General features: G+C 40.3%; 1 protein-coding gene across 7 annotated transcripts in view; it reads left to right on the forward strand.

Annotated features, from left to right (window-relative positions):
* The window catches only part of DIS3L2 (DIS3 like 3'-5' exoribonuclease 2), a 380,688-nt gene that overhangs the window by 64,342 nt on the left and 289,315 nt on the right, over window positions 1–27,031 (forward strand). For 6 of the 7 annotated variants that reach the window (XM_077957889.1, XM_077957886.1, XM_077957885.1 and 3 more), the window contains 2 exons: window positions 5,896–5,949; window positions 11,577–11,678. In XM_077957889.1, coding sequence (XP_077814015.1) covers window positions 5,896–5,949; window positions 11,577–11,678 — 156 coding nt within the window. Of the gene's footprint in view, window positions 1–4,574; window positions 4,747–5,895; window positions 5,950–11,576; window positions 11,679–27,031 lie in introns of those variants that run through there. The other variant, XM_077957890.1, reaches the window with a different exon arrangement.

A 27,031-nucleotide genomic window follows, 5' to 3' on the forward strand; every position in this document is an offset into this window, starting at 1 on the left:
ACCATCCAGAGAAGAAACTTTTATCGAGAGATAGTAGGGGGATTTAAAAAAAATAGGAGTAGAGTATTTTTATTTTGTTTTCAATACCTTAACCAATACTTTGATATTTCATTCGTATTTTTTCCTATGTGAGTTTCCAGTGTTTGAAGCGACAATAACAGTAACACATGATCATGTATGTGTAGTTTTGAAGTTGAAAAAAAATTCTCACATCAAAAAATGTATTTCATTTCTCTCTTCATAGGGGGGAGTACTGAGAGGTTTTTATAGGAGATGTTGGGAGAGATTAGAGTAGGGGATAGACAAGCCTGGAAGGGGCTCCAGTTTAGGGTGATGATCAAGGTGACATGGGTATGAAGATGGTAGAATTGGCTGTTTCAGATCCCAAAAGATGCTTTGGCTAAAGGAAGTTCAGGCTAAGCCCCCAGAGCTGCCTTAGTTATGATGTCGGAGTTCCTTTTAGAATAGAATATTGGTGTGAAGTTGTTATTGGCTCTCTAAAAAAATCCTAGTCCAGGAAGATAGAGGACAGGATGAACTAGTTTCTAGGACAAACAAACAAACATTTGTTTGTTTGTTAGTTTGGTTGTTAGTTTCTTAACAAACAAACAACCATTTGTTAAGAGTGAAATCAGGCAGGGTGTGGTGGCTCATGCCTGTAATCCCAGCACTTTGGAAGGCTGAGGTGGGAAGATTGCTTGAGGCCAAAAGTTTAAGACCAGCCTGGGCAACATAGTGAGCCTTCATCTGTACAAAATAAAAATCAGCCAGGCATGGTGATGTGCACCTGTATTCCTAGCTACTGGGGAGGCTGAGGCAGGAGGATCACTTGAGCCCTGGAGTTGGAGGCTGTGGTAAGTCATGATCATGCCATTGTGCTCCAGCCTGGGCAACAGAGTGAGACCCTGTCTCTCTCTCTCTCTCTCTTTTTTTAAGAAGAGTAAAGTCAGCTGGAGAATACTTGGGGATGAATTAAAGATGAGGGGGAATAGATGTGATGTTATAGCGGAATGCCCAGTCACTCAGAAGGGAGAGATGATATTCATAACATTAATACTTGGGGTGATGAAAGAACTTCAGCTCTGCAGGCATTAATTAATTAGTGCAACAAATGTTTCTTGACTTCTTACTCAGTGCCAAGCATATACCAGTGAGCAAGTTAGGCAAGTCACTGGGGAGGTAAGGAAAAACAACTAAAGAAAAAGAGAAGAAATTATAGACTGATCACTGCTAATAAGGAAATGGGAAAGGTGAGAGAGATTATAGAGAGAACCTCTTTAGTAGAGTTGTTAGGGAAAGCCTCTGTGAGATGATCTGTGGGTTGTCTGAGATGAGAATGAAACAGCCAATTGAAGAATTAGGAGAAGAACGTAGATGGAGAGCTCAGCTAGTAGAACAGCAGCAAGCAGAGGAAGGCTTGGTGGTTCTGAGAAATGAGAAGGAAGCCTGTTGGAACATTGTGAGCAAAGGGAGTTATATGATGGGACAAGTGGAGAGTTAGGCATCAGCCAAGTCATGTAGGGTCTCTAGGCTATGCTGGAGAATTGGATTTTGTTTAAAGAGCAGCAGGAAGTCACTGAAGGCTGTTAAGCAGGAGAAGAAAATAATCTGTTTCATGCTTTGAACATATCTCTCTGGGAATTGTGAGATGAATAGACTAGAGTGGAAGCTGAGAGGCCACTCAGGAAGCTATCAAAGTAAACCAGGTCAGAAAACATGGAGATGGGAACAAGAAGGTGGCAGTGAAGATGGATGTGGGGCTAGAACTGATATGACATGCTGGTGGGTGAGCTATGGAAGGTGAGGCAGAGGGAGGCATCCCTGACGCTTGCTGAGTTTTCGAATTGAGCGGCTGGCTGGTGTTGCCATTAACCAAGACGGAGAAAAGCAAGGGTTGGAATGAGTTTTTGGGTAAGAGGGACAGCTGGCATACATGAGTGAAGAGGCCCTGGTGGTGAGTGTGGCAAACAGAGAGAGAGGCTGTTCACAGTAGTGGAGAGCATGGACTCTGGAGCCAGACTGTCTGACCTTGAATGTGATGTGAAAGCGGGCAATTTTTTTAACCTCTCAGTGCCTCAGTTTCCTCCTCTGTAAAAACAAGGATAATAGTATCTACCTCATAGGGTTGTTGTGAGGGTTAAATTAGCTGATCGATATAAAGCTCTTCCAAGAGTGTGTGGCACGTCATATACCTGCATAAGTGGCACTTGAGTTTTGTTTTTATTACTATAAGAGGAGCGTCTGTTATTCAGGTTAGGTGGTTGCTGTCATTTGGAGAACCCTGTCCAAAGCTGTTAGATCTTACGATTTTTCAAGAATATCTGCAACTATGTATTTTATATGTGTGAAATTCCTCAGTTTTAAGGACTCTCAAGCCAAATACAGTATGTTTGTGATTGCCAGTTAGACTGATTTAGCCCAGTTGTGTGGTGTTTTTCTGTGGTACTGTTTAGCTCCTTGGGTACAGGAAGTGAGAAAGCAGATAGCTGGGGTTAGTTGAGAGTAGAGAATCAAGGGTAAAATCTTCAAGGTCTTTTGCTGGTTGAATATCAGAGTAAGAGGTTTGTTTAGGATTTGCAAGGTTAAGTGATAATGACAGGCCATGGCAATTAGGTTGCTAGAGAAGGGAGTAAACAGTGGGAGGACAATGGATGGTGACACGTGGTCACAGCTTTGGGTTGGAGATCTTAGTGAAATTGAAGAGTTGTTGAAATGGGGTTTTTACCATAAGTAGACGAAAGACTGCCATCGGAAAGTGTGATATTTGAATTTTTTTTTTTTAAGTGGTGTCATTAGTAGTGCTGACGGGATTCAGGCAGTGAACATGGGAGAGAGTAGGTGGGGTAGAAGAGCAAATGGTAGTTAGAGTGACAGGCTGGGGTTGCTTGGTCTTCAACATGGATGTGAAGTCCCAAAAATATATATGGGAGTAAGGATAGAGAGGAAGGCAGTGAGCTGCTAGTCAAAATGTTAGTGAATTGGAGCTTTGACCCACCTGTAAGCTTGAGGATGACAGCACCAAGGAGGTGCTAATGATATGAACTGCAAAGGATCTGGGATTTTTGAAAGAGATTGGAGGAAAAAATACTTTTAAAGCCATGATGGGAAAGCAAAGGGCCCTTCCTCACCTGGTCCCTGAGATATATGGGTTATGAGAGATAAAATAGACACCCTTTGAGAGCACTCAGGGAAGCAATAACATCAGGGAACAGCCAGGTTTCGATTAAGGGGAAGAATCAGGAGCATCCGGAGAAGAGATGGAGGCTATGGGATTCTCACTGATCAAGTTCCAGGCCTAGGGAAGTGCTTTAGGAAGAAGATGGGAGATGGGCAATTGGGTCAGATTAGGGGATGGCTATAGAAATGAAAGCCAGCCGGGCACGGTGGCTCACACCTGTAATCCCAGCACTTTGGGAGTCCAAGGTGGGCGGATCATGAGGTCAGGAGATTGAGACCATCCTGACTAACATGGTGAAACCCCATCTCTACTAAAAATACAAAAAATTAGCCGGGCGTGGTGTCGGGCGCCTGTAGTCCCAGCTACTCGGGAGGCTGAGGCAGGAGAATGGCGTGAACCCAGGAGGCGGAGCTTGCAGTGAGCTGAGATCCGGCCACTGCACTCCAGCCTGGGAGACAGCGAGACTCCGTCTCAAAAAAAAAGAAATGAAAGCCTTGGACTTTTGTAGGTGAGTAAGACAAGACATCTGTGGGAAGTATCCTTTGGTTAAAAGACCATTGTTTTTGACAGACTTTACTGTCAGCTGCTTCTCTCAGGCTATAGGAACAACTCTGGTCTGCTGCGGAGCTCTGGGGAGTTTCTGCTTTCTTAGTGTCATCTGCATTCTCTCAAGGGCTGTGTTTCTGAGGTCCAGTTCTTCAGAGTTATGCTTCAGTCAAATTTACAAATGCTATTGTGGAACAAGGTTTCTCTTCTTCCTTGTGTCCTTTTGTATATATTGGGAAGTTTGGGATAGAGAATCAAGGGTAAAATCTTCAAGGCCTTTTTAATACCTTTTCTTTTGAATAGAGCCTGGATGCAGCCTTGAGCAACCTGTCTCTTTTCCCTGGGCCCAGCCTAACCTGTCTGAGTGCCGTGCAATTAAAGACATTTTCAAAGCTAGAGGCATTCTCATCTCCGTACTTCTTCATTTGCTAACCATTCACTGAGCTACAAGGGATGATAGAAGAATAGGAATTGAAAAAAAAACTTAGGCCAGAGAAAAGCATCTGGAATCAGCAAATGAAATTGTTAAACATTTAATTTCAATGAACTGACTTTCGTTTGTTTGGAGTCTCTTCCCCTCATGAGACTGTCAGCTGTGTGACGGTAGAGACTGTCTGTTGTTAGTCTCCCTTTTACCCCATCACTTGACATGGTGCCTGCCATGCTATTTGTTAGGAATTATTTGTTGAGTGAGTGGATGAATATTTAGGATAAATGTAAGTTTTTTCCCTCCTTCCCTCAACAAGAAACAGCTGTCTAGAAGTGGATTTACTGTGACACTCTTAACAAGGGACTGGCCTTGGGAAGCTTTGCCAACCTTATCTCCTGGTCCCTCCCTCTTCTGTGCTAGGCAGAGTTATTGCACAATGGAGAAGAGTTAGTGAGTGCCCTCTTAACCACTTTTGCTAACACAGTGTCCTCTACTATACTTCTCATCTGATTTATTTGCAAATTTTGCTCTTCTGTAAAGGACTAGGTCAGACACCATCTCTGAAGCCTCTTCTGGTGCCCTCGCTATGAAAGTAAGCTGTACCTCTGGTTTATGTTTTCATTTAAAATAGGGACTGAGCTTAATCATTATCTTCCCCATCAGTGTGTCTCAGGGTCTTGAATATAGTCAGTACTCAATAATTAATTGTTGAATTAAGGACTGAATGATCATTTGTAGTAGTCTATTTGAGTGTCTATTTGAGTAGTCTATTTGAATTACATTTGTAATTTAAACATGGTACAGCATAGAAGGAAATTATTTTCTGCTTTATTTTATGCCCTGGCCTGTTTTGTTAATTATGTATCTTTGAGTCTTTAAACGTTATAGGGGGAAATGTTATTTAAAACACTTTCTCGAGATATCCTTTGAGTTTGGCTGTTAGAAAAATAACTGCTTCCATCCATGTGTTCCAGTGTCCTGAGACTACAGCTGGAACCTGGGGAGCATTACAGCTTCCTGCAAGAGCCTGAAATACTGAACTGCTATTGAAGAGGCCCCCACCTGCACCCCTGTGTGTAAATAGAAGCAGACCCTGATTTGGTGCTGGAATAACATGAAGTTGAAGGCAGACTGGGTGGCCTGGCTGTTGGAGCCAGGATTCCAGTTTGCATTAAGAGCTGGTTATGGCCATTTTGAATTATTGACTCATTCAGCTCTGCAGAGGGGCCACAGTAAAAAATAATGCATCCAGTTTCTTAAGGCTCAGTATCTAGGTTGGAAATCAACCTGTATCACTTTGAAAATTGTCACAGAAACAAGCAATTGTGGAAAGGTCTTGGAACTGGGAGAAAAAAAAAAAAAGGCCTTTATATAGTGAGACACAATCCCCAGGTAATCTGGTTTGTAAAGTCAAGGTTTAAATTTGAAGACTAGCATATAGGGGCACCTAAAAGTCTAATAGTTGCCACTTTCCCACTCTATGCCAGGCTCTCTTGTTCCTTACCTTTGCTTGTTCACACCAAGGTGCCAGTCTAAGCTTTCTGTTTTTGATGGAACCCTCTATTTCAGATATCAACATAAATTGTGTTTCCTGCATTTAATGAACAGTTCTTATACATCTAACTTGTTTTCTCAATTGAACTGTTTAATTTTAAAACTTTTTATTGGAGAATAACATACATATGGAAAAATCATAAATATATAGCTAGATTTTCACAAGCTTTATTTTTTTGTTTTAAAGGGTGTATTGAGAATTAATCCAAAGAAGTTTCATGAAGCCTTCATTCCTTCCCCGGTAAGTTCAATAAATTTATAATAAACTTAATGTCACATTTCATTTTTTAGATGTGCTCTGAAACTGAAATCATATATTCTAACTAAAAAGCAGAGTAGTGAAGCAAAATTGAGGATGGGCAAAGATTTGTTTCAAATTTAAATAAACAAAATTTTCTTTTGGTTAAAAACCCCTTCTGCCAGTCTTAAAATCGCATGCCAAATGAAACGGATGGCATTTGTTACAAGGCTGCAAAGAGCAGCTGGACCCAGGCAGACTACCCACCAGTTTGTGTAATTGAACGCCCTTGGTTTATGGCTTAAAAGGATTTATGATTTTTTCCACTGATTTAAGTTAATCTTTCCTAAACAAATATGCTATCTACTATGGATCTATTGCATGAGCTAATCTGAACATTTGTCCAAAAATAATGTGTAATGCTTTTTTTTGCGGGGGGTCAGAGTTTCTCACTTCACTTTCGTGCAGGTGATAGAGCTTCATACAAGGCTCTTTACCGTTGGGTCCTTTAGATCCTTTCTTACATTTATGACTAATTTTAAGAGGCTCTTTCCACTTAAATCAAGTTCACACTGACATATAGTTAGCAGCAGTTCTCTAGAGAAGGTTTGATTGAGCAAAACTAGGAGAGCAATATTCTTAAATTCCTGACCTAACTTTTCCAGGATACCATAAATAGAATAGCTATAGAATCGTAGATTTTTCACAGTGAAAGAGACCAAACTTATGCTTATAGATGATGAAATGGAATACATATATTTTAATTAACATATTTTATTAGTTTAAATGACAGTAAGTTTAGTGAGAATATAGGTTCAGTCATGTACTTTATAAATGTTGTTATTACAGATTGAGCACCCCTTATTTGAAACACTTGGGACCAGAAGTATTTTGGATTTGGAATTTTTTTTTTTATTTTGGAATATTTACATTACATACTTACACTGAAATCCAAAATGCTCCAGTGAGCATTTTCTTTGAGTGTCAGGTCAGTGCCCAAAAGTTTTATATTTTGGAACATTTCAGATTTTATATGCTCAAGTGATATTACTGTTTTTGTTACAATAACCTTATGACCTACTGTCAAGCTCAGTTTAGTCCTTTTCCCCTGCCTTTGAAATCCAGGGACTCGCATTGCATCCAAGTTCAAGTCTTACCCATTGAATCAGATAAAAGGTATCACTGGCATTCACATTACTCTTTCTCAGTCATATTCTGTTCCCGTGAGAGAAAATGGCATATGTCTTGACCCTGGAACTTGAGTTGTAAAATTGGGTTGTAGAATTGAGGGTCAGCTTTGAGGTGGTAACTTGGCTGCAAGAGCAGTTCTCGCATATACTAGAAGTGCAGTTTACATATGTATTAGTTTCCAGAGTTTGCTCATAAGGTTAAATTTACATCCAGGAATCATAAAAACTACCCATGAAAATCTCTTAGGAAGGTGCTATGTTGGAGGCGGATAAACCGTCTCTCAGTATGCCCTGCATAACCACTGTTTTTTTCCCATAAAGAAAGCATAACTGTTTCTTCAAGAATATACCAGTTGAAGGAACTTGAATGTATTAGGAGCGCTCATGTATGAGAGACACAGATTTTTAAGCATGAAAATATCACTCGATGTAGTTAGTTCATCTTAAGAGGCAGCTGGGAACTGGTAGACTCAGACCTCTTGTCTCTTGTGCATGCTTAAGTTTGCTCTTGTTGATGGCAATGATAAGGGGAACTATAGCATTCTGAAAATTTTGCTGCTCCGTCTCTTGCCTGAATACACGGTATAGGATTTCCCTAAGTTAAATCCCTATTGGGCTGGCTCCTACCAAGTGTGGGACCTAGGACAGAAGTAGAAAAGAAGGCACACATACCTTAAATCAAATATTGATAAGTTAGACCTCACACCCACCATCAAGTAAAATATATTATTCTATATATTCCTTGCCAAATACACCTTCATATACCTGAGTTCAAATGTAGAATTCTCAGATTTCTTGCAGCTCCATGCTGAAGCATGTCTCCACCTCTAGCTTGCCCCTCTTCCCTTCTCGGTGCTAGCTGCCTGTCCCCTTGTGACTCCCTTGCATTCAGTGAGGGCCCTTTCATGCACAAACGTGGGCATCCTGTCCCATATATCTAAGCTATGTCCATACCCATTAGAAATACCTGTTCTTTAGCCAGCCGCCATGTTGAGGGGGTGCCTCCGGTGATGGGGGAGTGCCTGTATATGTCCTGGAGGTAGGCTTGGGGCTGCTTATTTTAGGGAAGCACATCCATTTGGCTCTGTGAACTCCTTGTCTGATGGGGAGGGGTGTGGCTGGAGCAGAGCCAGAGCAGAGTTGCTATGGTTCCTGCAAGCTAAATTCATGTAATTTACATCTGCAAATGATGTATCTCCATGGTTTAACCTGGCTTGTTAAAGAAAGCTAAGAAGCAAAAGCAAAAGGTGGTGATGTTTTAAAAGCTCATAGTTGCTCTCCTACTTAAAATTGTATTCTTGCTATGTCGTATTTAGAAATTTTTAGACAGTTGCGATATTAGGATTGGCTTATTTCTATGCTGCTTTTATTCTTTTATTTGGCTCCCGCTTGAGTAGTGATAGTGTCTCAGAGAGAGAAAAACAATTCACCTCTCGGTAATTAAGAATAGATCATAAGAGCTGCCAATCAAGGCCCGTTGCAAGTGATTGTAGACACTCTGGTTTTGGACACGGGAACAGTCCTACAGTCTTGCTTTGTGGGTTTCAGTTTTCAGGAGCATTATAGAAAGCAATTGAAAAGGGCAATAATAGAGGCAACAGATTACTCATATATAAAGCCCACAACCAACTGTGGTCTAGATTTCTGAGTATACATAGCTCATATCCATGTCAAATATGAACTTGTATTAACTGGAAACTTGACTTAGGTTCATTATAACTTCTACTGATAGAAAGTTGATTTTCATTTTATGACAAATATAAAATATATGGGATGAAAAATGCCCACAGATAGACTGGGAAGTAGAATGTCAGAACCAGGGCCTAACTGTTACTGGCTTAAGCTAGGAGCATAAAGGCAGGAATGAATATGACAGAAGATGAGGCTTTTGCTCTGACAGTAGGACATACAGTGGCTTCCTCATTTGTAAAATGAGGGGATGGACTAAATGTTGTCGAATGTTCCTCACATTCTAAAGTTTTTAGAGAGACAAAAATAGAGATTTGATTAAATTATTTAGGTTTGCTCTTACTGACTCTAAAAGTGGTTGTGAATTTACACAATGTCATTTGCTATACTAAAATATCTCCCTGGGTCAACAGGTGAAGAACAGTGAATTAATCATCAGGTATAAAATAATACTTTGTTCTGGGGGAACTTGACTTAGGTTCATTATAATTTCTACTGACAGAAAGTTGGTTTTCAATTCATGACACATCTAAACTATACGAGATGAATAACTTATGTGTACTTGCTAGTTTTGTGAGGTTCTCAATAAAAATGAAATACAGAATGTGAGTAAAGTCATGACTTTCAAGCAAACCAAGATAAAATGATATTATTGACAGGCCTTTTATCCTATTTGGGGATAGGATAAAGAGGAGAAAATTGATCAGATGGAAAAACCTGTCATTTTTAAAAAGCACAGTTTCTATTCTGAATTATGTAAATCTAAGAAGCTCTCTAACTTTTTAATGCATCTTGTCATAGAAGGCACCCTTTGTACAGCGATGGAATTTATTTTTGGTCCAAAGGGGACTGTTTCATCAATGAAGGATGCTATGACCATCGTGGCATACTTGTGTTGTCTTCCTTCCTACAGTCCCCTAAGTCTTTAGTCTGACTACCCATGCCCTTCTCCCAGTTCCTTTATTTTTCCTCCAGGGATGTTCATTATCTATTTTTCTTTCTTTTTTTTTCTATTACCTATTATTCTTTCTGATGGGTAGAACAAGACTTCTGGCGTTCAAACAAAGAGCTGAAATATTTGGCCTTAAAAAGTGGTTAAAAGAGATGACTCGAACTTTTACTATTGAGCAGTTCCCAAGCTTAGTATCTTTAAAATAAGAGATTCAGCGACAGATCAGTCTTCTGAATGAATCAAGGAAGAGCTGAGTAGTGATGCAGTAGCTATAGATTTTTGTGTTGTCTGAGGTTCAACTGAGCCCTGCTTTCCTTAGTTTCCTGGGATTGTAAGGTGATGGTACTGTCATCCCATCAATCTGAAATCTCTGCGCTGCCAAAGGGTGGTTGTAGCTGCTTATAATAGAGGCATTTCATTGCATATGTTTGACGCATGAGTATGGGTTAGGGTGACCTCCAAACAGCCCACTTTTCATTCCAAGGAGGTCTGAGAGATCCTATTGCTTTTTGAATTGCAAAAGGCAGCAATAGATGGTGATGTGCCATATTTCAGTTGTTCACTCTCTGTTTACTGGCTGTCTCTTCCAGATCTCTCTGAGAAGCTTGTCAAGAGGTCAACTACAGTCATGTTTTGTGGCTAACACAGTAGCTTTTCCTCGGGGACTAGGGTGGGGTCGGTTTTGGCAGAGTGTGCAGGCCACAGCTGTCAGCCCATAGCTAAACTGGAAATTGAGCAGAAAAACTGTTCTAGAAGATCTCTAATGGTTTGTAAGTGGAAACTGTAAAAAATGCTGAGTGACTAAAATCTACCCCCCCCCCCCGCCTTTTTGATTTGGTGATTTTGGGATATTAATTTTAACTTTAACTAAAGTTTCATAGTAATCACCTTCAGTCCATTGAGTGTTATGTTAAATCTTATCTATGTCAGGTGTCGCTATTAGAAAAATTTGAGTGATGGTTTTCCAGACCCTTTTGCTGTCATCTCCTGTAAGAAAAAGTATTTTACTTCTTTCTTATTCTCTGAAAAAGAGCACATCATATAAACTTGTAGAGAAAAGAAGGATAAGAGTACATGTTTGTTGGTGAAACATTTTGAAAATATTTCATTTTCTCAGGAACCCTGACTGCTGCAGAAGGCCTGCATTTCCTTAGCTATTTTGTTTATTTAAAATTACAAAGTAATTTGGATTACTAAGAAGACTCTGGCACCTATTTAAGCCAAGAAGTTGACACTTGGGGAGTTCACTGGGGAGCCACATTATTTAAAGTGGTTTGTTTCTGAGTGAGTGAGGATGAAAGTGTCTGTACCTTGTGTTCATTGTCTGGAGTTCACAGTGGTCCTAAGTTGGCACAGTCGGTAGAGTGTGAAGATCATGTGATGAACCTCATATTACATCTCTTTCTTTCTCTTCTTTGCCCTCTGCTTAGGTCTCCATAAAAACAACCACAACTTACACTCTCTGCCACTTTCTTGGGGGGCATTATGAATTTGCTGGTTTCTTCCTAGAGAGCCCAAATCTTAGAACCATTGCTGCTCCTGCCCTCAGTTTGTTTTCTTGCGGGAGATTCTATGTTGTTCCTCTTCTGTTCTCTTGCATACCTTCTATTTTTATACTTCCTTGATATGTTAAAAATTCATTTAGTATTAAAAAGGTATCAACATGCTTTATTTAATACAAAAAAGGATAGCCTAAGAATAACTTGCTGTTTTCTATTTCAGTTATGAAAGCATGCAATCTGTTTTTTGCTTTATGTGTTTTTAAGCTCACTATTGTCTTATTTCTTTTTCCAACCTAGGATGGTGATCGAGACATTTTTATTGATGGGGTTGTTGCTCGTAATAGAGCCTTAAATGGGGATCTGGTGGTCGTGAAACTACTTCCCGAGGAGCAGTGGAAGGTGAGTTAAATTTTCCCTTTCTAATTATAGATTTCTTAGGATCTTTCACATTCCATGGTGCACCAACAAGGCATCATAAACTGGAGGAGTCACAGACCCCTGAGGCGCTGTGGTAAGATTGGGTGTGATCTTGGAAGCATGCTACTGAATGCTTGGAACTTAGAAGCATCTGCTGGGCAGATTGTGAATCATCTGAATTGTTCGCCCTGCTCCCTCTCTAGTGATCCATCCTCCCTGTCACATGCCTTGCACTGGTTTTTGGTATTCTTTTGAATAAATACTGAGGGCCCATTCAAACTTGATATGTATTATTTTCCTACATCCTATGCAGGGAGAACTAGAAAGACAAAGCCATGGAGACAGTGGCAGTCCCCATGCATTTCTGCTGCCTCCAGTGGAAAACCCAGGCAATACATATGGAGTTCTGTTGGCCCAGTTTGGTGACTGGGTGATTGGCAGATAAAAATAGTTTGTCTGTGTTTTTATGAATCAGGGATTTAGTGGCAGAAGAAAATGTTTTTAATATGAGAATATTTTGGGTTTCAGTCTCCATCTATGTCTGTTAATTCGAAAGGAAGATATGGTTTTAGTGTTGATGGCTGTTTTAAATAAAAGTAAGGATCAGACATTGGAATGATTTGTGGTGACTGTCTTTGAATTGTCATGTAGGATTGGAGACTTGTATATCTAAGTCTGAATTTGTCTTCATATCATTTGTTTTATTTGGCTACATTCGTTGGTACTCGAGAATTTGGTGTTCTTCAATAAGATGTGTTATAGAGTAGTGATTAAAAGTATGGGCTTTTAGGCTAGGCTACTTAGATTTGAATCTCATCTCTGCCATTCATCTCTGTAACTTTGAGCGAATTGTACAACCTTTCTGCTTCAAAGGTCTCATCTGTAAAATGGGAATAATCATGGTACCTACTTCATAGGTTTGTCATGAGAATTAAATGAGAATACATGTAAAAATTTTAGAATAGTACCTAAAAATCTTAGAATGGCAGGAACTCAAGAAATGTTCTTATTAGCTTTTCCAGAAAAGATGTGATGTGCACCACTGCACTCCAGCCTGGGCGATGGAGCTAGACTCTGTCTCAAAAAAAAGTGATGTGAGGAGCACCATTTTATCTCATTTTATCTTCCTTTGTTGAGGAATACATTATTTTTAATCTGATACAACTGAAGTAATTGAATTATAGCTGTATGCCAGGTATTCATAGGGTATAGGGAATTCAGTCATGATTAGGACTGACATAGTTCTTGCCCTCATGGAGCTTATAGTTTAATGGGGACTGCAGGTAGGAAAAGACAGATACTGATCACATTTATACAAATTTAAGTGTAATTTTAATTAATGCTGTGAAGTGCAGGTTTTTTTTTCTTTCTTTTTTTAAAATTATACTCAAGTTCTGAGATACATGTGCAGAATGAGCAGGTTTGTTACATAGGTATACATGTGCCATGATGGTTTGATGCACCCATTAACCCATCATCTACATTAGGTATTTCTCCTAATGCTATCCCTCCCCTTGCCCCCACCCCCCGAAAGGCCTCCTTGTGTGTGATGTTCCCCTCACTGTGCCCATATGTTCTCATTGTTCAACTCCCACTTATGAGTGAGAACATGTGGTGTTTGGTTTTCTGTTCCTGTGTTAGTTTGCTGAGAATGATGGTTTCCAGCTTCATCCATGTCCCTGCAAAGGACATGAGCTCATTCTTTTTTATGGCTGCATAGTATTCCATGTGTATATGTGCCACATTTTCTTTATCCAGCCTAACATTGATAGGCATTTGGGTTGGTTCCAAGTCTTTGCTATTATGAATAGTGCTGCAATAAACATATGTGCACATGTATCTTTATAGTGCAATGATTTATAATCCTTTGGGTATATACCCCATAGTGGGATTGCTGGGTCAAATGGTATTTCTAGTTCTAGATCCTTGAGGAATCACCACACTGTCTTCCACAATGGTTGAACTAATTTATACTCCCACCAACAGTGTAAAAGCATTTCTATTTCTCCGTATCCTCTCCAGCATCAGTCGTTTCCTGACTTTTTAGTGATTGCCATTCTTTTTTTTTTGTTGAGACGGAGTCTGGCTCTGCCTCCCAGGCTGGAGTGCAGTGGCCGGATCTCAGCTCACTGCAAGCTCCGCCTCCCGGGTTCACGCCATTCTCCTGCCTCAGCCTCCCGAGTAGCTGGGACTACAGGCGCCCGCCACCGCGCCTGGCTAGTTTTTTGTATACTAACTGGTGTGAGATGGTTGCATTTCTCTAATGACCAGTGATGATGAGCTTTTTTTATATGTCTGTTGGCCACATAAATGTCTTCTTTTGAAAAGTATCTGTTCATATCCTTCGCCCACTTTTTGATGTTTTTTTTTTTTTTCTTGTAAATTTAAATTCCTTGTAGATTCTGGATATTAGCCCTTTGTCAGATGGATAGATTGCAAAAATTTTCTCCCATTCTGTAGGTTGCCTGTTCACTTTGATGATAGTTTCTTTTGCTGTGCAGAAGCTCTTTAGTTTAATTAAATCCCATTTGTCAATTTTAGCTTTTGTTGCAATTGCTTTTCGTGTTTTAGTCATAAAGTCTTTGCCCATACCTATGTCCTGAATGGTATTGCCTAGGTTTTCTTCTAGGATTTTTATGGGTTTAGGTCTTATATATAAACCTTTACGTCATCTTGAGTTAATTTTTGTATAAGGTGTAAGGAAGGGGTCCAGTTTTAGTTTTCTACATATGGCTAGCCAGTTTTCCCAGCACCACTTATTAAATAGGGAATCCTTTCCCCATTGCTTGTTTTTGTCAGGTTTGTCAAAGACCAGATGGTTGTAGATGTGTGATGTTATTTCTGAGACATGTATTCTGTCCCATTGGTCTATATATCTGTTTTGGTACCAGTAGCATGCTGTTTTCATTACTGTAGGCTTGTAGTATGGCTTGAAGTCAGGTAGCATGATGCCTCCAGCTTTGTTCTTTTTTCTTAGGATCATCTTGGCTATACAGGCTCTTTTTTGGTTCCATATGAAATTTAAAATAGTTTTTTTCTAATTCTGTGGAGAAGGTCATTGGTAGCTTGATGGGAATAGCATTGAATCTGTAAATTACTTTGGGCAGTATGACCATTTTCATGATATTGATTCTTCCTATCCATGAGCATGGAATATTTTTCCATTTGTGTCCTCTCTTTCCTTGAGCAGTCATTTGTAGTTCTCCTTGAAGAGGTCCTTCAGATCCCTTGTAAGTTGTATTCCTAGCTACTTTATTCTCTTTGTAGCAGTTGTGAACGGGAGTTTGCTCATGATTTGGTGCTCTATTATTGGTGTATAAGAATGCTTGTGATTTTTGCACATTAATTTTGTATCCTGAGACTTTGCTGAAGTTGCTTATCAACTTAAGGAGATTTTGGGCTGAGACGATGGGGTTTTCTAAATATACAATCATGTCATCTGCAAACAGAGATATTTTGACTTCCTCTCTTCCTGTTTGGATACCCTTTATTTCTTTCACTTGCCTGATTGCCCTGGCCAGAACTTCCAATACTGTGTTGAATAGGAGTGGTGAGAGAGGGCATCCTTGTCTTGTGCCGGTTTTCAAAGTAAATGCTTCCAGTTTTTGCCCATTCAGTATGATATTGGATGTGGGTTTGTCATAAATAGCTCTTACTATTTTGAGGTATGTTCCAATACCTAGTTTATTGAGTGTTTTTAGCATGAAGCGGTGTTGAATTTTGTCGAAGGCCTTTTCTGCATCTATTGAGATAATCATGTGGTTTTTGTCATTAATTCTGTTTATGTGATGGATTACGTTTATTGATTTGTGTATATTGAACCAGCCTGGCATCCCAGGGATGAAGCCAACTTATTGTGGTGGATAAGCTTTTTGATGTGCTGCTGGATTCGGTTTGCTAGTGTTTTATTGAGGATTTTTGCATTGATGTTCATCAGGGATGTTGGCCTGAAATTTTCTTTTTTTGTTGTGTCTCTGCCAGGTTTTGGTATCAGGATGATGCTGGCCTCATAAAATGAGTTAGGGAGGAGTCTCTCTTTTTCTATTGTTTAGAATACTTTCAGAAGGAATGGTACCGCTCCTCTTTGTACCTCTGGTAGAATTCGGCTGTGAATCCATCTGGTCCTGGACTTTTTTTGGTTGATAGGCTATTAATTACTGGCTCAATTTCAGAACTTGTTATTGGTCTATTCAGGGATTTGACTTCTTCCTGGTTTAGTCTTGGGAGGGTGTATGTGTTCAGGAATTTATCCATTTCTTCTAGATTTTCTAGTTTATTTGTGTAGAGGTGTTTATAGTATTCTCTGATGTTAGTTTGTATTTCAGTGGGATCAGTGGTGATCTCCCCTTTATCATTTGTTTATTGTGTTTATTTGATTCTTCTCTCTTTTCTTCTTTATTATTCTGTCTTGTGGTCTATTTTGTTAATGTTTTCAAAAAACCAGCTCCTGGACTCATCGATTTTTTCGAATGGTTTTTCATGTCTCTATCTCCTTCAGTTCTGCTCTGATCTTAGTTATTTCTTGTCTTCTGCTAACTTTTGAATTAGTCTGCGCTTGCTTCTCTAGTTCGTTTAATTGTGATGTTAGGGTGTCGATTTTAAATCTTTCCCGCTTTCTCCTGTGGGCATTTAGTGCTATAAATTTCCTTCTGAAGACTGCTTTAGTTGTATGCCAGAGATTCTGGTACATTGTGTCTTTGTTCTCATTGGTTTCAAAGAACTTATTTATTTTTGCCTTTATTTCATTATTTACCCAGTAGTCATTCAGGAGCAGGTTGTTCAGTTTCCATGTAGTTGTGTGGTTTTGAGTGAATTTCTTTCTTTTTTTGAGATGGAGTCTTGCTCTGTCACCCAGGCTGGAGTGCAGTGGTGTGATCTCAGCTCACTGCAAGCTCCGCCTCCCGGGTTCACGCCATTCTCCTGCCTCAGCCTCCCAAGTAGCTGGGACTACAGGCGCCTGCCTCCACGCCCGGCTAATTTTTTGTATTTTTAGTAGAGATGGGGTTTCACCGTGTTAGCCAAGATGGTCTCAATCTCCTGACCTCATGATCCGCCCACCTTGGACTCCCAAAGTGCTGGGATTACAGGCATGAGCCACCACACCCAGCCTTGAGTGAGTTTCTTAATGCTGAATTCTAATTTGATTGCACTGTGGTCTGAGAGACTGCTTGTTAAGATTTCTGTTGTTTTGCGTTTGCTGAGGAGTGTTTTACTTCCAATTATGTGGTCAGTTTTAGAATAAGTGTGATGTGCTACTGAGAAGAATGTATATTCTTTTGATTTGGGGTGAAGAGTTCTGTAAATGTCTATTAGGTCCTCTTGATCCCAAGCTGAGTTCAAGTCCTGAATATCCTTGTTAATTTTTTGTCTCATTGATCTATTATTGACAGTGGGGTGTTAAAGTCTCCCACTATTATTGTGTGGGAGTCTAAGTCTCTTTGTAGGTCTCTAAGAACTTGCTTTATGAATCTGGGTGCTCCTGTATTGGGTGCATATATATTTAGGATAGTTAGCTCTTCTTGTTGCATTGATCCCTTTACCATTATGTAATGCCCTTCTTTGTCTTTTTGATCTTTGTTTGTTTAAAGTCTGTTTTATCAGAGACTAGGATTGCAACCCCTGCTTTTTTTTTGCTTTCCATTTGCTTGGTAAATATTCCTCCATCTCTTTATTTTGAGTCTATGTGTGTCTCTGCATGTGAGATGGGTCTCCTGAATACAGCACACCGATGGGTCTTGACTCTTTATCCAATTTACCAGTCTATGCCTTTTAATTGGGGGATTTAGCCTGTTTACATTTAAGTTTAATATTGTTTTGTGTGAATTTGATTCTGTCATTATGATGCTAGCTGTTTATTTTTCCCATTAGTTGATGCAGTTTCTTCATAGTGTCAATGATCTTTATGTTTTGGTTTGGTTTTTTTGCAGTGGCTGGTACCAGTTTTTCCTTTGTATATTTAGTGCTTCTTTCAGGAGCTCTTGTAAGGCAAGCCTCGTGGTGACAAAATCCCTCCGGATTTGCTTGTCTGTAAAGGATTTTATTTCTCCTTCACTTATGAAGCTTAGTTTGGCTGGATACGAATTCTGGGTTGAAAATTCTTTTCTTTAAGAATGTTGAGTATTGGCCCCCATTCTCTTCTGGCTTGTAGGGTTTCTGCAGAGAGATCCACTGTTAGTCTGACAGGCTTCCCTTTGTGGGACCTTTCTCTCTGGCTGCCCTTAATATTTTTTCCTTCATTTCAACATTTTTCCTTCATTTCAACTTTTCCTTCATTTGTGACAATTATGTGTCTTGGGGTTGCCCTTCCCGAGAAGTATCTTTGTGGTGTTCTCTGTATTTCCCAAATTTGAATGTTGGCCTGTCTTGCTAGGTTGGGGAAGTTCTTCTGGATGGTATCCTGAAGTATGTTTTCCAACTTGGTTCCATTCTCCCTGTAACTTTAAGGTACACCAATCAAACGTAGGTTTGGTCTTTTCATATAGTTCCATATTTCTTGGAGGCTTTGTTATTTCCTTTTCATTCTTTTTTCTCTAATCTTGTCGTCATGCTTTATTTTATTATGTTGATCTTCAGTCTTTGATACCCTTTCTTCTACTTGATCAATTCATCTCTTGATACTTGTATATGCTTCACGAAGTTCTCGTGCTGTGTTTTTTAGCTCCAACAAGTCATTTATGTTCTTCTCTAAACTGGTTATTCTAGTGAGCAATTCCTCTAACCTTTTATCAAGGTTCTTAGCTTTCTTGCATTGAGTTAGTACATGCTCATTTAGCTCGGAGGAGTTTGTTATTACCCACTTTCTGAAGCCTACTTCTATCAGTTCGTCAAACTCATTCTCCATCCAGTTTTGTTCTTTTGCTGGCAAGGCGTTGTGATCCTTTGGAGAGAAGAGGCATTCTGGTTTTTGGAATTTTCAGCCTTTTTGTGCTGGTTTTTCCTCATCTTTGTGGATTTATTTACCTTTGGTTTTTCCTGTTGGTGACCTTCGGATGGAGTTTTTGCATGGTGATCCTTTTTGTTGATGTTGATGCTATTGCTTTCTGTTTGTTAGTTCTCCTTCTAACAGTCAGGCCCCTCTTCTGCAGGTCTACTGGAGTTTGCTGGAGGTCCACTCCAGACCCTGTTTGCTTGGGTATTACCAGTGGAGGCTGCAGAACAACAAAGTTTGCTGTCTCCTCCTTCCTCTGGAAGCTTCATCCCAGAGGGGCACCCACCAGATGCCAGCCGGAGCTCTCCTGTGTGAGGTGTCTGTTGACCCCTGCTGGGAGGTGTCTCTGCATCAGGAGGCACAGGGGTCAGGGATCCACTTGAATAGGCTGTCTGTCCCTTATCAGAGCTTGAGTGCTGTGCTGGGAGATCTGCTGCTCTCTTCAGAGCTGGCAAGCAGGAACGTTTGTCTGCTGAAGCTGCACCCACAGCCGACCTTTCCCCCAGGTGTTCTGTCCCACGGAGGTGGGAGTTTTATCTATAAGCCCCTGACTGGGGCTGCTGCCTTTCTTTCAGAGATGCCCTGCCCAGAGAGGAGGACTCTAGAGAGGTAGTCTGGCTACAGGGGCTTTGCAGTGCTGCAGTGGGCTCTGCCTAGCTCGAACTTACTGGTGGCTTTGTTTACACTGCAAGGGGAAAACTGCCTACTCAAGCCTCAGTAATGGTGGACGCGCCTCCCCCACCAAGCTTAAGTGTCCCAGGTCGACTTCAGCCTGCTGTGCTGGCAGTGAGAATTTCAAGCCAGTGGATCTTAGCTTGCTGGGCTCCATGAGGGTGGAGTCTGCTGAGCTAGATCACTTTGCTCCCTGGCTTCAGCCCCCTTTCCAGGGGAGTGAACGGTTCTCTCTTACTGATGTTCCAGGTGTCACTGGGATATGAAAAAAAAACAAAAAACAAACTGCAGCTAGCTTGCTGTCTGCCCCAACAACTGCCCAGTTTTGTGCTTGAAACCCAGGGCCCTTGTGGTATAGGCACCCAAGGGAATCTCCTGGTCTGAGGGTTGCAAAGACCGTGGGAAAAGCATAATATCTGGACCAGAGTACACTGTTCCTCACAGCACAGTCCCTCATGGCTTCCTTTGGCTAGCGGGGGGAGTTCCCTGACTCCTTGTGCTTCCTGGGTGAGGTAACACCTCGCCCTGCTTTGGCTTGCCCTCTGTGGGCTGCACCTACTGGCTAACCAGTCCCAGTGAGATGAACCAGGTGCCTCAGTTGGAAATGCAGAAATCACCCACCTTCTGCGTTGGTTTCACTGGGAGCTGCAGACAGGAACTGTTCCTATTTGGCCATCTTGTCTGGGAATCTTCTTTTTTCCTTTTGAATTACAGTGAACTTTCCTAGTTCAGATCCACCTCCCAGCTTCATCCCCAGTTGCTGCCAATTGTTGATATGGTATCCTCCCTGGATTCCTTGAAAGCATAGCTAAGGGCTGGCTTCAGAAGTTCTAGGTATATAGGTTGATTTAGGTCGCTTCGTGTTTTCTTGAATCTAGCCTAGTGATGACCAGGTCCAAGAAGACAAGAGAAGTGTGTTAGGGCCAGATCAAACCAAAGGAAACATTCCTAGAGGTCATTTCAGGGAGTAAAGAGGCAGCATGGTAATGAAGAAGAGCCAAAGAAAGAACAGAGAGATGGTGGCATCTTTTGACCTAAGACATGAGAATGGTAGAATAGGGAGAAGCAGAAGAATGGTTAGCAAGCTGGGTGGGTCTAGACCAGACCAGAGCAGGTATAGGTGCTGACTGGTTGAACATTAGGCATGGAAAGCATACAGTAGAGCACTAGTAGAGCTCTACAAAAGTGGATGAGGTTGCTTAAAAGTTCTAGGCCAAGTTACCTGGCATCCCTTCTGCCTTTGGACCCAGGCAACAGATGGCCAAAATAAGGAAACATATGAATAAGTAAGTCTGTTGCATTGTTTTCCTTGGTTCTCACCCTCTTTATTGGTAAGACAGTCAGCACAGCCTTTCCTGTGCTGTTAGAAGTGCTCTTGCTTCAGGCAGGAAGTCTAAGAAGATGGGGTAGGTTGTTGACCAAAGTTTGGGGGTAGGTTGAGGATTAAAGCATTTGCTGTTGCTGAGGTCTGGAAGGAAAGGTTTGGGACTTGAGCATTCTTGTTTCTGCCTTGGTGCCTTTTTTTCTTGGACAAAAATCTGTACCTCTTTTAAAACCCAATACAACAAAGTTGTGTTTTTCCCTAGAGGCCTAATTTTATGAATTTCTAGGTCATAAAATTAGCTTAGTGTTATGTATTTCTATAAACTCTTATCTGTTTAACTAGCTCCTACAGAGGGGCTGCTGGCTGCCTCTGAAGCTTTCAGAAGATTTGAAATGTAGAGGGTAGCCCCGGGTTCCTTATTATTTTGTTTCTGTGGAGCTCCTGAGAGTCTTCACAGGGGCTGCCTGACAATTGCTTTTTGTATTAAAGTCAGCCCCATTAGGTATGTCTCTCAGGCCTCATTAGTTAGAACATTTCACAGCTTCTCATTCTGAAGTGGGGGAGTTCTGCTGGCCTTAGCCCACCTGTGATAGTTGTTGGTGACAGGGTCAAAGTAGGGAGAAGAGAATATTCAGACTGTCATCAAGAATCCCTGACGTCTAGAATATAAACATCTCCAAACATACTGGCCAATTGTCTTATAGGTTTGTTAGTACAAAAGCATATTGTTATCAAAGGAATCTGTAGTCACTAGCGTGAGCCAATGTGGATTAATTGGATTATTCATCTTTGCTTCTTTCTGCTTGTTATGCTCACTCCTCTTGGGTATGTAAACTACAGGGCTTTTGGGGTTTTAGAAAAAACAACAGTTCTTTTCGTTGTAGTAGTAAATAGTCAATTTATTTCACAGCATGATTTTTGGCAAAATAGATAGCTGTGTGAGTGTCAAGCTGTGAGGCAATAATGAAAAATAATTTACTCTTATATAACTCTTTGAAGTTCAGATTCTTCGACATTTTTACTGTTTCCTTATACTTTTTATTGCAGACATTTGATGAAAGATAGTTGAGGGGCAAATGATAGTTTCTTCCTTTGTCAGTTGGGATATTAAGGTACTGTGAGAGTAAGTGGCTGGTTTGAGGACTGAGAGTTTTTGGCAGAACCAGGGACAGAATCCAGATCTCTTGACTTTCGGCTTAATGTCCTTTTCCCCAGATTTTCGAAGTGGAGATCATGTCCCCAAATGGTTAGGAAGCATTGATCCTGACAATTCTGCCTGGAGCAGTTCAAGGTACCCAGTGGCTTCTCATCTGCCATTCATCCTGCCCTGTGCTAGATCCTAGAAATACAAAGTAGAATAGGTCACAGGCTTTGCCCTTCAGGAGTTCATAGGCTGGTTGGGAAGAGAATGGAAACAATTATGGTAAGGTTTGCAGGATGGAAACACAAATACCACATTGTTATGGGAGAAACAAACTCTATTTGAAAGAATTGGGGAAGATTTCATAGAGATTACATTAGAGTTAAGGTTTAAAGGATGGGAATAGAGAAAGAGAGAGGATTTATTTTATTTCAAGATGAGAATGATTTGGCAAGAGAGGATTGTGAAAATTTCAGGTTTCAGGGAGGCATGTATGGATCAAAGCTTTCTCTTCCTGCTATACTATTGGCTGAGTGCGGCAGCCTCTCTACTAACTCTCCCAGACACTGGAAGAAGCAGGGGGCTCCTAACTCCTCTCAGGATCCTGCCCTCAAGGGAGACTGAAAGGGGGACCATGGCACCCTTTTACAGAGACTCTTGGAACATTGCTGCCTGCTCGGTAAACTCTTGTTTGCCATTTATTTGATCTTCGCCCTGCTTCTTCCATTCTCTTTCCTTTTCTTCATCAAGTTCACCTCCCATAACCATAGCCCATACTTGTCTTTCATCTTTTGGTTAACCGTAATGAGTTTATTCTATTATTTTCCTTCTCTTAATACCCCAATACAGTAAATTACAAATATGCATGTATAAACCCTGTGGGTGCTAATAACAACTGCTAACTTATTGGTGCTTACTGTGTACCAGGTGCTATATTTAGTGCCTTGTACTATTCTTTTGTATGTTGTTACCTCTATCCCAATTTTGTGAATGAGAAAACTGGGGCTTAGTTTAAACATCTTATTTAGGGAACATATAACTAAGGAGTAACAGAGTGGAATTCAGATTTACATCTCCTGGCTTCATGATCACATTGTTATTTGTTATTCCAGAGATATCAAGGAGAGAGTTATTTGATCTGTAGACAGATATTGTCAGGCGTCATAAAAATTAACACACATTTAGAAAATAACAATATATGCTTTAGCATTAGGTAATAGGTAATATCTTAAGTTGCCATCAAGAAGATGACTGTATCAGTTGATATAACTAAAAGTTTAGTGTTAGTCTCAGAAAATAAACAATTCAGAAAATATTAATTAGAATTCTAGTGGTTGTATCTTAGGACTGGAGAGGTATGATAGGACATTATGGAGACAGGTGTTGAGAATGAGGGAGAACCTTAACGGATACCTGCCCTAGACAGTGGAGCTGACCCAACAATAAAAGTCAAATCAGAGTTGCAGCTTGCTGTTCAAGGCGAAGAGTCAAAGGGGTTACAGACCCAGATGCCATTCCTGCAGATCCCAAATTCATAGTACTTGGATGCACAGGTATTCAAAAGGCAAGTAGGCAGTTGTCATTTAGGAGGAAGTGGGTCCTACTGGGGCTTTGGGACAGGGTGCTAAGTTCAGAAATGTGGGACTGTTTTCTTATAAGCAGAGTGGTAGAAGCAGCCACTGGGCTAGGAGTCAAGGATAGGATTTGATCCTTAAGCTAGGAGAATTGACTAGAGTCATATTGGGAGCAAGAACCAAAGCAGAGGACCAGCCTTGAGAGCCAGAATTCTGAGTCTTTCTTTGGTTGTACCAAAGGAGTCCTGGGAGCGCAGAATTCAGCTATGGTGTCTTAGTTGATGCAGCCGTAGTGATTGGCTCAGAGAAAATAAGAGTAAAAGAGGCTGACAGAGCATATCAAAATTACACTCAATCGGCAAAACAACGTGATACGGAACATAACTAGCAAAAGAGGTGGATTTCAAATGAATCTTTTACTCATTGGAACTTTGTTAAAAATATAGTAAGACAGGCAGGAATCTACTTGATACATTGATACCTGTTGGAAACCTAATAATGCTAGGGACTCAATTATTTCTCCCACATGTATTTGTGCAGCACCTGCAGGGTACTGAGAGGATAGAGTGGGAATAAATCAGTCAAGTACTTTGTTAGCAAATCTAAATTTCTCTCAAGATGGGATTATTTCACTTAACTTACAGCAGAGCAAAGTCTATATATGATTTAAGGAGGTAGGGTTCAGCAAGGGAATAATAGATGTATAGTTATTTCGGAAGAGATTGGCACTGAAAGAAAGAAATAACTCGAGTTTGAAAGAATAAAGGAAGTGTTGATAGGAGTGACTACTGTTGTTCTAAATTAAACAAACGTAGAAATCAAAGTGCACATTTAATCCCTAATTTTCAATGGTTGTTTCAAACCTCCTTATGGTCACATGAAATTGGTCTAGTACAGTAAATTGTTTCCTTTGACAACTAAGTTTTCCTTCAAGTGATTGTTTTAAAGTTTTGTGTTCTAAGTTCTTTAAATATGCACCCATCATACTAGATTATATTTAATCCATTCTCTTACATAACCACTATCATTTTGGATTGCTCTCAATTCCAGTGGAATTAGAATTTCTTAGAACTGTTTGGTTTCTTGGCCTGCATGGCAGGCCTAAAAGAGGCTTGGAAGGTACTCAATGATGGGAGGGCAAGGTCTTTGGAGCCTCCATCAAGAGTAGTATGGTAGGTGAGGTATATCCACTAACATGATCAGATTTTCCCAAGATTGCTATATACACAGACTATTTTTAACAGTCATCTTTTTTTCTTCATTATTGCCAGCTCTGGATCAAATACTTCAGGTTCTTGCCTGCTTTAAACATGCCCTCAGATCTCTGTAATTCAAGTTGAAATGTCTGAAATAAGGAAAGTATTGTTTAAGGATAGAGTAGCTTATTTATGCTGGGAAACTCCCAGTTAATATTTCAGGGTTATTTTCTAGAAAACTAATTTATCTCTCCTTAACCCCATGGAGATGTTTTGGTGAAAACCACATTTATTGTAACGCATGAGTTAATGTAGATAAAATACTTAAGGCAGTGATGGCACATTCTAAGTGCTCGAGAGATGTCAGGTATTACTACTATTAGTCTTAGAAATGAGGACCAAGAACATGGTTTAGCCACAACACATGATAACTCAGGTTTACTTTTTCTAGCTCTTGAATGTACCACATTTACTGAAAGAAGACAAAATATTCACGTAAAATGTTGGTGTCTTAGTACGTGTTTCTTTGAGTCATCTGCCTTGCTGAACAACTGTATGGTAGGCAAGGTTATACTCTGGAATTATGTGGTTTATTTCTTACTCATGCTCACTGCCCATCAAGATCATCTAGGGGCTTTGCTTTGCATTATCTTTACTCCAGACCCCAGGATGGATGGAACATAGACCATCAGAAGTGCTCCCTTTCTCTGTGGCAGAAGGAAACAGAGCCAAGGAGGGCCACATTTAAAATGCCCCTGTCCAGAAGTGATGGAGTCACTTCTGCCAGTAGCTCATTGGCAAGAATGAGTCACGTGACACCACCCAACCACAAGAGGACCAAGAAGTGCAGTCCTACCAAATGTCTGCAAGTAGGGATATAACAGGACGTATCTGGTAAACTGTGCTAATGACTCTCACACTGGACTAATTAGATGCATTATGTATTGCATTCCTGGCTAGCCATCTGAAAAGCATATGACACTGGTCATGGCAAAAGCTTCAGTATTGCTTACTACAAATATATCCCCACTCTTGAAAGTAGAATTCAGAAGGAACCTGAAAATGTTCTGGTTGGTCTGTCTACAAGATCACCCTCAGTCATGTAATTATTGCTTTAAAGTACAGGGTATGATAACAAGTAAATTTGTTGATTTTGTAATTAAGTTAATGGTGTAGTGGTACAGTTTTTGTAAGTGAAAGGCAAGGAAGTTATATTTTAAGGAAATGTACTGACATTTACTTGGTAATATTTATAAACCATAAAGAGTTTATCATTAATAGTAGTATTGTGATATTGCTGCTTGCTACTGCTATTGTTCAAATTCTCATTTTTTATTAAAATTTTAGTAGACTTTTGTCTTATAGAAACTAGTAATGATTTAGGGCATATACATAACTGTCTTGTGAATTTAGGCAGTATTATGTACTGCACTGGAGACTTCTGAAAATATGGTAGATTTGGAAAACTACAGATACTATTTTATTTTTGAGCTTAAAATGCAAGCTAGGGATATAAAGTGGCAAGAGATGAGGCCAGGCTGGCAGATGGAGAGGCAGGGGTGGTGGTGGTGGTGTCATATTGTGAAAGGTCTAACTGTGTAAGAGAGTTCAGTTGTTATGTAGTCACTGGGGAGTCACTGAATGATTTTGAGGAAGGTGACATAGTCACATTGTATATTAAATATCATTGTGGTGGTAGGGTGTGAAGGACTTAAAGGAAAGGGGCGAAATTGGTGGGAGACTGAAAAGAAAATTATGTATTGAGAGTCCCAGTGAGAGATGAAGTCACAGTGCCCATGTGAAATACAAGGAGGAGATGAATTTAAGACTGTTTAATAAGCTAGAACATGGTGATGGATTATAGGAAGAAGCTGCGATGACTTCTACGTTAGGCTCAGGTAATTGAGGGAATGGTGACACCCTTTGCCAAGATAGAATTTAGGAAGGGGAACAAGGACAGAAGTTAGAGTAGGATGATAAACTTGTTTAGACATGTTGAGTTTGAGATGCCTGGGGACATACAAGTATATAAAGCTAGAAGGCATTTAGATATTAGGATTTAGAGTTCAGAAGTCAGAACTTGGCTAGAGGTAGAGATTTGGGTGTCGTCAATTGCACTTGAATAAATGGACATTTTATAGAGAAATAAAAGAAGACCTCTGAGGATAGAGCCTGAGGAATACCAAAACTTAGTGGGTATGTAGAAGAAGAGGATCTAGGAAAGAATGCTGAGGAGTGGTGGCCAGCAAGGAAGGAGGAACAGCAGCAGGGAATGATGTGCCAGAAACCAAGCTGATGAGCCTTGGAAGGAGGAGAAAGTGCCCTGTTGCTTATATGCCCAGTGAGAAGATCTCCTGAGAAGTTAGCTTTGACTAACGTGGAGCCATCTGTGACATTGATCAGAACATTTTTAATGGGAGTAGAGAAGGCAGAAACCAAACCACAGTGAGTGAAGGAGTGCATGAAGGAGACAGAGAAAGGGTAGTGATTTAAGAATAAG

This window comes from Macaca mulatta, chromosome 12 (genome assembly GCF_049350105.2).
Source record: "Macaca mulatta isolate MMU2019108-1 chromosome 12, T2T-MMU8v2.0, whole genome shotgun sequence".
In the NCBI taxonomy this organism is placed as follows: Eukaryota; Metazoa; Chordata; class Mammalia; order Primates; family Cercopithecidae; genus Macaca; species Macaca mulatta.